At 41.0% G+C, this 14,260-nt stretch overlaps 1 protein-coding gene across 1 annotated transcript in view; it reads left to right on the top strand.

The window, feature by feature from the left end:
- Nucleotides 1-11,078: 11,078 nt before the first annotated feature.
- Nucleotides 11,079-14,260, top strand: part of LOC140715471 (G protein-coupled receptor kinase 5-like) — a 301,765-nt gene continuing 298,583 nt past the window's right edge. Inside the window, exon 1 of the mRNA XM_073027715.1 lies at nucleotides 11,079-11,434. Within this exon, the coding sequence (XP_072883816.1) occupies nucleotides 11,383-11,434 (52 nt within the window). The 5' untranslated portion in view covers nucleotides 11,079-11,382. The remainder of the gene's footprint in view (nucleotides 11,435-14,260) is intronic.

Below are 14,260 nucleotides of genomic sequence, written 5' to 3'. Positions count from 1 at the left end.
GATGGTGTAGGGTCATTTATCACCACAACACTCAGACTGTGGTGGAGCTGATCATACTCTGAATTGTCCCACATGCACACCGGCAGGTCACTAGGGCTTATACCTTAGGAGCAAAGGAGGATGAGAGGTGGCTTGATAGAGGTGCACAAGAGGCACAGATCAAATGAGTAGCCAGAGACTTTTTCCCAGGTCAGAAACGGCTAAAGCAAGGGGACATGATTTTAAGCTGATTGGAGGGTAGAGGGGATGTCAGAGATAAGTTCTTTACACAGAGAGTGGTGGGTGCGTGGAAAACCCCGCCAAGGGCAGTGGTAGAGCTTGATACATTAGAGGCATTTAAGAAACTCTTAGATAGGTACATGGATGATAGAAAAGTGGAGGTCTGTGTAGGAGAGATGGGCTAGATTGATCTTAGAGTCGATTTAATATCATGGGTCAAAGGGCCTGTACTTTGCTAAAAACTTATACGTTGTATGTTCATTCTTCCTGATATACATGCAGAGAGTAGTAATTCACCTCTATGAAATGCTGTCATATTTGCATTTACATTTTAATGAACTAACCTCTCCTCGCCATCCACTTTAAATCAAACACATGCGGAGATGTTATATTACCTTCCTACCATCTGGGGTGTAAAATGGTCAATGACGTGAGTTGTCATTACAAATTATGGAAGGTTGAAATGAGTTGGTTCTCCTATTCTCTGCAGAACATATTTAGTGTTTTGATTGCTTGGAGAATGCTCTTGTCATATCCTGTGAAATACAGTACATGCTGTAATGAATAATCTGAAAATGAACTATGACAACAATAAAGATACCGATTCTCCTATTCTAAAGTCAACAATGTCTTATTGGAATGATGCCCTCAGATGCCCTTTGCAAAGACTATACTAAATATTGCAATATTTCTCCTTGCTTCAGGTTAACATCAGCTCATTTTTAAAAAAAAATCTCATAGGTAAACAATTACAAGTGAAATGTAAATCACATAATTTTTAACATAATTATTCCATTACATTACAATAACTAGATGATTGGTGTTACAGCACAGGACCAAAATAAGCTGCAGAGTTGTAAACTTATCAGCTCCATCACGGCCACTTGCCTCCATAGTATCCAGGACATCTTCAAGGACCGATGCCTCAAAAAGGCAGTGTGCATCATTAAGGACCCCATCACCCAAGACATGCCCTCTTCTTGTTGCTGCCATCAGGAGGGAGTTGCATAAGCTTGAAGGCACATACTCAATGATTCAGGAACAGCTTCTTCCTGCCCACCCCCACCCCACCATCAGATTTCTGAATGGACATTGAACCCATGAACACTACATCACTACTTCTTAATTTTTATTTTTGCAGTATTTATTTAATTTATCTTTAATTACATTGACTGTAATTCACAGTTTTTCTATTATTATGTATTGCATTGTACTGCTGCCACAAAGCCAACAGATTTCATGACATATGCCGGTGATACTAAACCTGATTCTGATTAGTTTTGCAAACATAATTGTTTTGTGTTTCAGTCATTTCATCTCACTCAAGCACAGCAATGATTCAATGATTCTCCATCCCTCTGCTTCATAACGTGTGTTAGGCCCAACCTCAAGATCACCTCTGTTGTGGAGTATGAGTATTTTTCTACCCATTTCTCTTGACAGACAGTCTGTGAATTCTCAGTGAAAGTGCTAGTGTAAAACATTTTTTAAGCAGGTGTTGACATCACAATGCTCTTTTTAAGAAAAAAAAATAGAGGTTCTGAGATCTTTCTGAACTGGGTTCAGATTTTCCAGAAATGAAAGGCATTTTTATTGTATTATTCTTTCCCAGTAAGTTCAAACTTTATTTGTAAAATGCAGATGTTGCTGACAATATCACCATTTATTGTCTATCCTGACTTTAAGAAGCAGTCAAAAATCGACCATAATCATGGGTCTGGAGTTACATATAAACCAGATTATTATGGATGACTGGTAGTGAACCAGATGAGGCTTTGCAAAAATATGGTAGTTTCATGGTTACTAAGATTGATAACAGTTTCTTAATATCCTGGATTTATTAAATACTTGCATTTAAACTCCCCATCTGCTGTGCTGGATCAGAACTCCTGGTCACAGATCAATAATCCAGTAACTTAATCACCATGCTAATACATCCTTATGAGCTCTCAAAGTCAAAAAGTATCCAGTGTGTTTGTATCTTAACTTATTTTGATCACTGCCAATATTTTAGTTATAAACGTAGGAGAAAGTACATCCATAATCTCACTTTATTTAAAGGAATATACTTTGATTGTCCATGAATTACTGAATAAAATATTCCTTAAATGATTTCAGTCCTGATTAAATTTGAAATTATATTACAGTCACTCCTACATTTAAAAACACTCAAGCTGCCTGGGCACATTTATAATGTTTAAAATACATCTGCTAACCAAATTATTAAATTCATAATTCTCTTGTGTATACGTTTTCTGTTGATGTTAGAATCAAAAGGTCATTAGATGCATAGTTACCATATGTTCCAGAAGCTTTGTGTGGGCCAGTTTAACCTGGAGTCCACAGACCCCTCAGTTAATGGTAGAGGTCCATGGCATAAAAAAAAGGCTGGGGATCCTGAGCTAAACATTATGTTTTAAAAAGTTTTCTAAGAATAAATATAACATTGGAGGACCAGCACAGATCAAAATACAATAGAAGATACTTACATGTAGAATTTAGAACACACTTGTAAGATACCTTAATATGTTCAAAAAGTGGACTCATCTAAACACACTTTCTGAGGAGGAACCAAGTCATCCTCAAAACAAAGACCCACTACCAGTCAGCAACAGAATACAACACTGTCCTTACCAATAAATGTTCTCAGCAAGGCCCTGGGCACCTTCATATACCTAAAGAAACACTTTTCAGTGTATGAAAGGATACGGAGAGAAGGCAGGAGAGAGAGGCTGAGAGAGAAATGGATCAGCCATGATGAAATGGTGGAGCAGACACGATGGGCCAAATGGCCTAATTCTGCTCCTATATCTTATGGTCTTATGTCTAACTTTCACTTCACTTGGCCATGTCTCCATTATAGGGCAAGCTCAAATTGCACTGCACAGTTAAGCATATGTAGAGCAAAATGATTTTCAATTTACATAAACTGTTGGCTATGATGATAGAAAACATTCATTAGAACTGGAAACAAATGTGGCTCTTGACATCCTGCTGGCATCCAGTGCCATTTATTGTAACTGAAAATAACTTGTATTTTGGTAAATTTATGGGCATCATCCATGATAATCACAAATCTCATTGCCTTGTCTCGTAAGTCTCCTGGTTCATGATGTGGTCATACACTTTGGTAGAAGGAATAAAAACTTGAAATCTTTTTCTAAACGGGGAGAAAATTTTAAAAATCTGAGGTGCAAAGAGCTAAGGAGTTCTCATGCAGGATTCCCTAATGGTTAATTTACAGATTGAGTTAGTGGTGATGAAGTCAAATACAATGCTAACATTCATTTTGACAGGACTAGAATATAAAATCTAGGAAACAGTACAGTTGGCATTTCAGACTGAGACCCTTCCTCACCAGTGCCTTATAAAGCTTCGGAATTACATCCTGCAGCATCTTGTGTATGTTTCTTGGATTTCCAGCATCTGCAGATATTCTCCTGTTTGTGACTGGTGAGGCCTTACCTGGCATATTGTGAGCAGTTTTGGGCCCCTTATTTAAAAAAGGATATGCTGACATTGGAAAGGTTTAGAAGAGATTCACAAAAATGATTCAGAGATTGAAAGGGTTAGCTTATGAGGAGCGATTGATAGCTCTGGGCCTGTACTCGCTGGAATTTAAAAGAATGAGGAGATCTCATTGAAACTTATCGAATGTTGAAATGCCTAGAGAGAGTGGATCTGGAGAGGATGTTTCAAATGGTTGGGGAGTCTAGGACAAGAGTGTGCAATCTCAGAACAGAGGGACATCCATTTAGAATGGAGGTGAGGAGGAATTTCTTTAGCAAGAGGGTTGCACGCTCAAGGGGAAGGCTTCAGGAGTGAACTCCAAGGCAAAAATCTGGAGCTGGAGTCCCTAAGGCAGTCCTACATTGAGTTCTATGCTGACTGGCAACTCCTGCAATGCTGCTGGTGCCAAACTGTATAGATCTTTGCCATTCCTTTGGCATCAGATGCATGGAGAGGGGGAGCTTGCTACATGGGCAACAGCTTGCTCTCCATATTGTACCACCCTGTCTTGCATATCTAGACAAGACATCCATGATCAACCTTGACCGAAGAAGCCTCATTCATTTGAAAGGTTATGGTGAGAAGGCAGAAGAATGGGATTGAGAGGGAAATAAATCAGCCATAATGAAATGGCGGAGTAATGGCCTAATTCAGCTCATGTCTTATGGTTCATCCCAAAGTTTCTGATAAGCTATGAATATTATTGGGGCTCCTCTAATTTAGATATAAAGTTGCTGTAAGTGGCTACTAGACGATAGTGTGGTAAGGAATGTGTTTCATTTAAATTGGTTAGGATCAAGGGGTCCCAATCTTTTTATGCCACAGATCCCTACCGTTAACTGAGGGGTCTGTAGACCCCAGGTTGGTAATGGAAGCAGATAAGATAGTAAGATTTAAGAGACCTTTATATAGGTACATGAATATGCATTCTGGGTGACGGGGTGAAGATATGTCTCTAAAGGAGGTGTAAGGTGCTCATTCCCTCCACTAGCCTGCAGGTCACTCTTGGGCAAGGTGTATCACCTGCTTAGCCCCCCTCCCATGATCAGGGTCATGTGAAGCCATGGGAGCAGGTGGAGAATAATCGTATGAGCTGTTGGTGCATATCACAAGTCCTAGTTATGCGACCACTAGCACCAGGCAGACAATCGCTGAAGAATATTGATAATGGCTGGGGCCATCTGTCTTGTAAAGACTCTGCCTAGAAGAAGGCAATGGCAAAGCACTTCTGGAGAAAAATTTGCCAAGAGCTGTCATGGTTATGGAAAGATCATAATAGCCCATGTCATTGACATTCAACACAGCACATAATGAAGGAATGAATATGCATTAAATAAGTGGATATGGATAGTGTGTCAGCAGGAGAAATTTAGTTTATGCTCAGCACAGACATTGCGAGTGAAGCTACCTGAGTTTTCTGAGGGTTTTATGCAATCCTTAATAACTGAGAATGGGATGAGTTTGTTTTACTTTGTACGTGAGCAGTCTGAATTTGGTAAGTTAGGAATCTGGTGTGTTCAGTACAAGTCCTGTCATGCACTGACACATCAGCCTGTGTAACATGAGAGTGGAAGAGGTAAACAGCAAACGAGCGGCTGAAAATAGTAAAACAGAATTGAACTTCAGATGTTAGTTCAAGGAATTTAAAGTTGAAGAGAAAGGAGATCAAGGGAAAACAGAAAGATAGTCTTGCCAGACCTTTTTTGATGTTTTAATAATACATGGGAAATCAGCAGATTTGTTCATGATACACAAAAAGATTTCTGTGGGTCTCAGTGTTATCTATATCTAAATATTCCTTTTCTATCTATCTATTTATTTATTTTTTTAATTGACATACAGAATGCTATAGGCCCTTCCAGCCCTTTCAGTCATGCTGCCCAGCAACCCATCAATTTAACCCTAGCCTAATTACAGGACAATTTACAATGGTCAGTTAATCAGGCCTTTGGACTGCGAGAGGAAACTGGAGCACTCAGTGCAATCCCAAGCAGTCACGAGGACAACATACAAAACTCTTTACAGACAGTGGCGAACCTTGAACCTGGTTCCCTTGTAGGTGTTGTGCTATCGTATCAAATATTTATAATCAATGTAGCTTTGATAGAGGTATACAAAATTATGAGGGGTATAGATAGAGTAAATGCAAGCAGGCCTTTTCCACTGAGGGCGGGTGAGACTGGAATGAGGTTAAGGGTGAAAGGTGAAATATTTAAGGGAACCTGTGGGGGAACTTCTTCACTCAAGGGGTGTGGTGTGGGTGTGAAATAGGCTGCCAGCAGAAGTGGTGGATGCAGGTTCGATTGCAAAATTTAAGAGAAGTTTGGATAAGTACATGGATGGGAGGGGTATAGGTTGAGGGGGGACTTGATAGAGGTATTTAAAATTATGAGGGGGATAGATAGAGTTGACGTGGATAGGCTATTTCCATTGAGAGTAGGGGAGATTCAAACAAGAGGACATAAGTTGAGAGTTAGGGGGGCAAAAGTTTAAGGGTAACACAAGGGGGAATTTCTTTACTCAGAGAGTGGTAGCTGTGTGGAACGAGCTTCCAGTAGAAGCGGTAGAGGCAGGTTTGGTATTGTCATTTAAAGTAAAATTGGATAGGTATATGGACAGGAAAGGAATGGAGGGTTATGGGCTGAGTGCAGGTCAGTGGGACTAGGTGAGAGTAAGCGTTTGGCACGGACTAGAAGGGCCGAGATGGCCTGTTTCCGTGCTGTAATTGTTATATGGTTATAGAGGGTTATGGTCCCAGTGCAGGTTGAAGGGATCTGGCAGAATAGCTTGGCATGGACTAAATGAGCCCAAGTGCCCGTCCCTGTGATGTAGTGCTCTAGACTTTTAGTTGTGTTGATATCTTCTGCAGGTAAAGACATTAATTTTTTTGAAGAGATTCACTAGATGGAGGAAACTGACAAAATTATATACGAAGCAACTATTTTCTGATAGGAATGAAATACAGGAATTTCAAGTACAATTTAGAAGTTCAAATTAAACCAGATTTTCAGGTTTTCTTTATAAGACACCAATATTAGAGTCATAACATCTAATCACTAATGTATCCAATTGAAAAGAAACATCTTTACTCAGTGAAATTTGAGAATGTGAATCCGCTGTGGTTCAGGCAATTAGCCACAATGAATATCTAGTATACAAGAAAAAGAAGAACTGGACGAAAGATTAATGTGAGACAATGACATTCATAGTTGGATGAAGAGATGCTGGTGTTTTCAATAGTCGTATCATAATTCAACAAAAAACAATTTCCAGACTGAATTTACAGCATCTTTAACAAACCACATTTTACATGGTACAAAAGCCAAGTCAGAGAGGTAGGAGCAAATTAAAGGACGCAAGGTGGATAGAGAGATAAAAATATCAAACTTCGAAGTACATTTACTATCAAAGTATGTATACTTTATACAACCTTGAGATTTGTCTTCCTACAGGCAGCCACCAAATGAAGAAACCCAAATAGAACCCAATGTGCAGAGAAAAAAGAAAAATCGTGCAAACAATAAAAGTAAGCAAATGACATTCAGAACTGAAGTTGACAAAAGGTATGAAGAGAATCCTAAAAATTATGACCTAGGCAGTTGAAGGCATCCTCCAAGAGGGTCACGACCTTGTTGTGGTTTGGAGGCTTGTGCCCCTCAATGACCCGGAGAGTTATGTCAGTTGGAGTCAGGGGCTTTATGCTTTGGCTCTTGGTAGGGTACCCATGCCAAACAGGTCAAAGGGTAGAGGACAGTCTAAGAGTGGTCCGCTCAAGTTCGGGGGTTCAGCTCAGGGCTAACAACACTGACTGGTAAACATAGTTACAGAAACAGCAAAGAAGAATTCTACATCTGAGTGTGACAGTATTCCTGAGTCTCCACCTTGGACAGTAGTGAAAACTGACAGGAAGCTACTGACACCCTGAACACCACCAGAGAAAGAGGACCTTCATTGATCCCTAAACGACAGTGGTGTAATGGGCAGGAGAGAGCTGAAGGCATGCCTATCAATGGTGAAATGATTAAATCTGGGAATGCTTTCAAGGCTGAAAATGGAGGAATGGTTCATGGGGTGGGTGGGATTTCAGAGATTCCAAATGACAAAACCAATATCAGATTTTTCTGGTTCAGTTGTCAATCAGGTAGCAAGGACAAGAAGGATGGGTAAATAAAGCATGGTTTGGTTACTTCAATAGCAGGAGAGTTTTGAAAGGTTTATGCTTACACAGGATTTTATTTCAGATGGCCAGTAATTTTGCTGATGCCTTGAAGGTTATGATGAATCTCCTCACATGTATTGCTTTGGTGAGAGCTGTAAGCTATGAGAAGTAGTCCATGGTTATTAGGGTCTCGTGGAGCTTCAGTTTCTGAGGGCAGATTTGAACAGCAGGACAGATTGATAGAGCTCCTGTCCTGGGAATGTTAAGGCCAATCATCTTACATGCTTCAGTGGATGAATTGATAATTTGCCTCTGAATGCAAACTTCTGCGAGCAACATCTCCACAATGAAGCTTGAGGGCTGGGAAGACCATGGTACTGGAATGGAGGTGTAAGTTCAATTTGTCCCGTATATTGACTTCACTCTACTAAAAACTCAGTTGGAGTTGAGAGGCAGCACTGCTGTAGGAAAGATTGTGAAAAAAGGGAGTCCTGAAGAAGGGTCTTGGCCTGAAATTTTGCCTGTTGATTTCCTTGGATGTTGCCTGACCTGTTGAGTTCCTCAAGCATTTTGTGTGTACTGCTTGTGAAAAATGTTACAGTGAGTCTGTGGCCTTGCTTGACACCAGTCTGTAATGAGAGTGGATCTGATGTGGACCATCTCATTAGGATCACGTATAGCACACCATCATGAAGCAAATGTAAATGCTGATATATTTCTGCAAACAGCCAAATTTGAGGAGGATGCTTCACAGTTCCTCTCAATTAACGGAGTCAGTTACTTTACAGATGCCACAAAAGCCACATGGTATGGTTGATGCTTTTTCTTGGACTTCTTTTGGAATGCTGTGTGGTGAAAATTTTGCCCAATGTGCTTCTTGTTGGATGGAAAGCACACTATGGATTCAGTGAGCAGTCCTTTGGTCAATGGGAGGAGCACCAATTGATGACTAAGGGGAAGATTGTTTTAAGATCATAACCTGAAACCTAGCTCAAAGCTGATGGCCCACCAGGCGGCAATATCCTATCTTGGACTACTTACAACAGGCATCTCAGAACACTGGAGACATACAATCAAGCTGTTTTCTCAGATTCTTCAAACCCACTGTTAGAATCTATGAACAACTTCCCCTGGCCAATATCCTCAGCACTGAATCCTTATTGATAACAAGTAATTTCCACTGGGTAGGGTTTACACCTGACGTCAGAAACAGATATTATCATGACATGTCACAACCAGGGATAATTTTTAAAGAAAAGTTTTTTTTTGTCGGTTAGTATGTGGACTGTTTTTTACTCTCTCTCAACGTCACCTCGTGTGTATGCATTGTCCTTGGATTGCTTACCTTTTATGTCTAACTGTTTGTCTTTGGACTAGCTCTTGGTGTTGTAGGTGTCTCATTTGGGATCATGGGGATTGTTAAACTCTCTTTGTTTTTATCACATTTATTAATTACCATGGTATTGTCAATGTCCAGAATTCCAGAACGACATGCAAACCTCTCTTTGTTGGGTCGTTGTGGTTCCTTGTCGGGTGAAACTCAGACTGAATTCTTCTGTGTATCAGGAGTGATTTCAGTTCATCAAGATTCTGTTCAGTTTGCCTGAACTCTTGTTAGTTTTCCCTTGTTAATTTCTGTAATAAATTGTCAGTTTTACTTTAATTGCCGAAGTCTCTGTGATTCCTGCATTTGAGTTTGTTTGTGACCATGACATGACAAGAGATTAATTGGTGGAGAAGTAAAAAAAGACACTTCCCTGAAATATGTACAACAGACCCACATAGTTCTTGGAATCCTTGCGCCATGACTATTCAAAATAAAGAAGGAATTTTGGGAAGCATTAAGAACCTCTGCTGTGAGTCTGGAGCACACAGAAGCCTAGCAAAAGCAGCAGTAAGTCACTATTTCCCTAACTACTTGTTCATCTGTTCTCTTCTGATTGTGGAGCTGATGGGTCCAACATTGGCCTCATCATCGACATTCATACACCTGAAATGGAATGGGAGCTAGTCATCATCCATCCTGATGAACTCCTAAGAATGTAGAGTATATTCGTGCAATGAAGTTCTGTTGAATACTCTTCAGCATGAGACCTTGGTTCTGTTTCTTCTTCCACAGATGTCGCATAACTTGTTGAGTGTTGAGTTCTTCTTCTTTTGACTTTTAATGGCGGTTGGCAGTCCAACTTTAGGTGCATTACTGTCACCAACTGGACTGGAGTGTGATGTAGAGAGTTGGGAAATAAACCCCCTACTAGTTCTTTACCAACTGAAAACTAAATTACCCCCAAAGCCCTATAAATAATGAAAAACAATATTGTGAATTAAAGACACTTCCATAACTTAAAGTTTTTAAATGAAAACTATCAACCCCCGAAGCTAGTAGAGCAGCATGCATTTGCTTTCTTTCAACCTTGTATGCTTTACATTGTAAAGAATGTGTTCAACTGTTTCATAATAATGACAACACCTACACACCCCAGAGTGATGTTTTCCAACAAGATATAAGGAATAATTAAGCATAGTATGCCCAATTCTAAGTCGAGTCAATACAATTCCTTCTCTTCTTGTTTTACCTCCTCACGTCAATCCAGCAGTTCTATGTATTCTGTAAAGGTGTCTTCCCTTATGCCCATTATCCCACAAATCTTGCCATAACCCCCTAATTCTCAGTCCCACCAAACCATTAGCTTCTGATTTGCTAAATGAAAGGTCTATATCCACGGATGAACTTTTAACGCCATTTTTGACCAAACTATTAACCTGCTCATTCCCCTCAACACCTCTATGTGCAGGGACCCATAAGAAGAAGACACATAGACCAATACTTTGAATGTGAAATAAAGTCTGAAGTGCTCCGGCAGTAAATCTGACCTACTGCTAGAATGACCTGTTCCAAGACTAGTCAAAACCGTAAAAAAAATCTTAACAAATTATAACTTTGCAAGGACAGATTTCCTCCAGCCACTGGAAGCCGAAAATGATGGCAACCAGTTCTGCAATATACACTAATAAATGGCTCGTAAGACTGTTGAGTACGTCCAACGGTTGTTTCGTGCATATATCGGTGCAAGAAATCTTGGTGATTTAGGGACTACAGCTCCCATCGAGCCGCGGGAGGCGGCAGCTGCGCAGAGGGAACGTAGGCTTTGCGTTTAAAGCTCCCCCTGCAGGACTGGAGGGTACCACAACTCCGGCAGGAGCCCAGCATCAGGAAGGGGTTTCGTTCGGCGGCGAGTCGTTCGCAGTCTCTGTCTCTGTGTGTTGTGTGTGTGTGTGTGCGCGCGTGTGTGTGTGTGTGTGCGTGTGTGTGTGTGTGTGTTGAGTGTTGTGTGTGATGTCCCGATGCGTCCGCTGTCTCCGATACACCGGAGACACGCCGAGGGGAAGCCAGAGACAGAAAGTCCAGCTCGGCGAGCAACCTTAGAAACACAGAAGCTGTCAGAAGCAGAAGAGCTTTTCTCGCCCCCTGAGCCACATATCTCTGCAGGTCAATGGAGCTGGAGAATATAGTCGCCAACACGGTCCTGTTAAAAGCCAGAGAAGGTAACGAGCATTAACAGCCTGGGGATGTTGGGAGGGTTTTTGGTGTACATTTGGGGGTAAGAGAGGGAGAGAGAAAACAACTGGAATGGATAAGAGAAACGCCAGCAAATGAATTACTGTTGCAACCAAGAACTGAAATGCACAGTTTTTTCATGACTTGTTGAGGAGCTGAGGGATTTCCTGGTTAGATGTAAATGTTTCACTGTGCGAGCTTCTAGTGCTCACGGCAGACAGGCTGGCATTTCCAGCAATGGCTGGTTTTTATTCAAAACAAACATCCGTGCTGTGTACCCCCCACCCCCACCCCAATAAATACCCCGTTCACTCCGTTTTTAATCGTCTTTTAGGTAGTGATGGGGGGGGGGTTGATCTGTGAGCTTTTGTTTGGATGTTGTACATGGGCATCACGTTCTGGTTTCGCAGTGTGAGAATCTTTCTTGTGGATCGTGCTTCAGTGCTAAGAAAGACCCTGACATCTTTCATCAGGCGGGCGATTTCGCCAGTAGAAATATTTTCTCCGCTGGCATATGTGATTGTCTGAATGTAGCCTTCACCGTGAATAGAGATATGGGGTGAATTATCTACGTGGGTAAATGATCAATTTGCTGGACAGTTCAAAAGGCTGATAATTGGATATTCGGACGATGTGGCTCCCGCTTGGCTTCTGCACTGCATGCATGCTCCGAATTAAATGGGTTTACCGTTTTGTTGAAAAGCTGTTAGTGGGAGAAGAAAGGTCATTGACATATTGTGAGTGGTTTACAAAAAAGAAGAGATTTATATTTGCATTCACTTCTAAAACGACATAGATTTACTTATTTAACGAGATGCAGTACGTCTGTGACCCGGGCAGTGGTTTACTTGCATTGAAATCTGTACATCACGTTCACCTAGTGATGGACGTCACCCTTGGGCTTTCTATCTCACCTAGCCGTGTTCTCAGTGCATTATTTTTTAATCAAGTGACGGGAGCTGCTGGGCTTCATATTGGTGGGTTCCAAAAAACAGATTTTAAATAAGTGAAGCGCCAGGCACTCTGAATCGGCGTCAGCTGCTGTGAGATGTAAAGATGTTTTTTTAAAATTCAAGATAGTGTATTTAATTCTGAATGGGACGATGGATAAACGATTTGCAGTTATCTCCTTCGCAGTGTGATTTGGCCTTGAGATATGAACATTTGCGTAAAAGTACAACATTTTTATGTGAATATTGAGGTTTTTTGTTTCATCCCTTCATCTGAATGTCTTTTTTTTTCCGCTATTTGTAAATACGTAGGGAGCTTTGTGTATCTAGGATTGGACAGGAAATAATTGGCGTGAGCAGAACCCGAGTTGCCGAAGAAGAAAAGCCCGTCTGTTACGTTTTTTTATTCACACATTTTAGCACATTACATTTTCTGTGTCTGACGTTAGATGGCACAGGTCTCCGGAAGCTGCGATGGAGACCGGTGGGACAGGAGCTTCTACGCACGGTTCTGCTTTTGCAGCGCTGTAAGCGACAGCTTGAATATTACATTGTATTTGCATGCAGCAGGTATACAAGTAAAAAAAACGGTGTTCAGAGTACAGGTTGTCAGACTTCAGCCCTACTCTCCCTAACATAATCTATAGTCTTTTCTTTTGCTTGTTCCACGTAGAAAATAGTGATTCCACCGTAGCATTTCTGGACGTGATTTCACTTACATTATATCATATTACATAAAATATTATATTGAGAAATAGTTAAACGATTATGCCTTGGAAAGTAAGTGAAATAAATTGTTGGGAATAACAGCCGTGATAGATTTATTGCTTCCAGGGCTATATACAACATTAAATTGTATCTATATTAATACAGCGCCTTGTATCCATGCAAATGTATCATTGTTTTGCCTCCATGGGAAGTCATTATATAGCGTAAAAGTATTCTACGGGAATATTTTTTAATTTATTGAGATACAGCGCAGTGTAAGCCTTTCCGGCCCCTCAAACCACGGCGCCCAGTAATCTCCCGATTTAATCCTGGGACAATTTATAATGACTAATGAACCTCCCAACCGGTATGTCTCTCTGGACTGTGGGAGGAAACTGGAGCACCCGGAGGAAACCCACAGGGTCACGGGGAGAACTCCTTACAGGCAGCGGCGGGAATTATATTACAAGCATTTCCATATTAAAAGGAAAGATGGGTGGACGATACTATTTCGAATCCTGAATAGGATGCAGAAACAATAGAATCACACAGCATAAAAACAGGCCCTTCAGCCATCTGAAATGATACTGATCATCTATTTTTACACCAATCCTACCAACTTTGTTCTCCTCCTATGCCGGAGTGGTCTTGATGGGCCGAATGGCCGGATTCATCTCCTGGGTCTTGTGGTCTTGAGCCCCCTGCTGCCTAAAATCTCTCACTCAGTGATACACACAAGTTGCTACAGTGGAAACCTTTCCCAGAAATGATTAGCATGGCAGGAGAAAAATTTTGCTGGAGCAGAGGGTGGATGAGATATTCATTAAGGTAGGAATCCTTTTTATGCGGGTGAGCCAAATTATTCAGGCCAACTCTGTTATGGAATGTGGGAAAAAGAGATCTTGGGGACTTTATAGTTGAGACCAGACAGCATTCTATACATAGGACCACCCCCCCCCCCCACCTTCTGGGACATACTCTCTTCCCATTACTACCAGTCAGGGAGGAGAGACTTCCTGCTTGCTGAGTAAAGTCTTCTGTTTCTGTGTGTATGTGTGAAAGGATAGGAATTATAATCACTTGTAGGATGGAAAAATGTCTATATTTATGAGAATCGGGCCCTGCTGCAATCGGGTCCTCTTGCTTAAACATTTT

The sequence above is a fragment of the Hemitrygon akajei genome, chromosome 23 (genome assembly GCF_048418815.1).
Source record: "Hemitrygon akajei chromosome 23, sHemAka1.3, whole genome shotgun sequence".
Lineage (NCBI taxonomy): Eukaryota > Metazoa > Chordata > Chondrichthyes > Myliobatiformes > Dasyatidae > Hemitrygon > Hemitrygon akajei.
The sequence above is the reverse complement of the archived record's forward strand: the minus strand, read 5'-3'. Positions and strand labels throughout refer to the sequence as shown.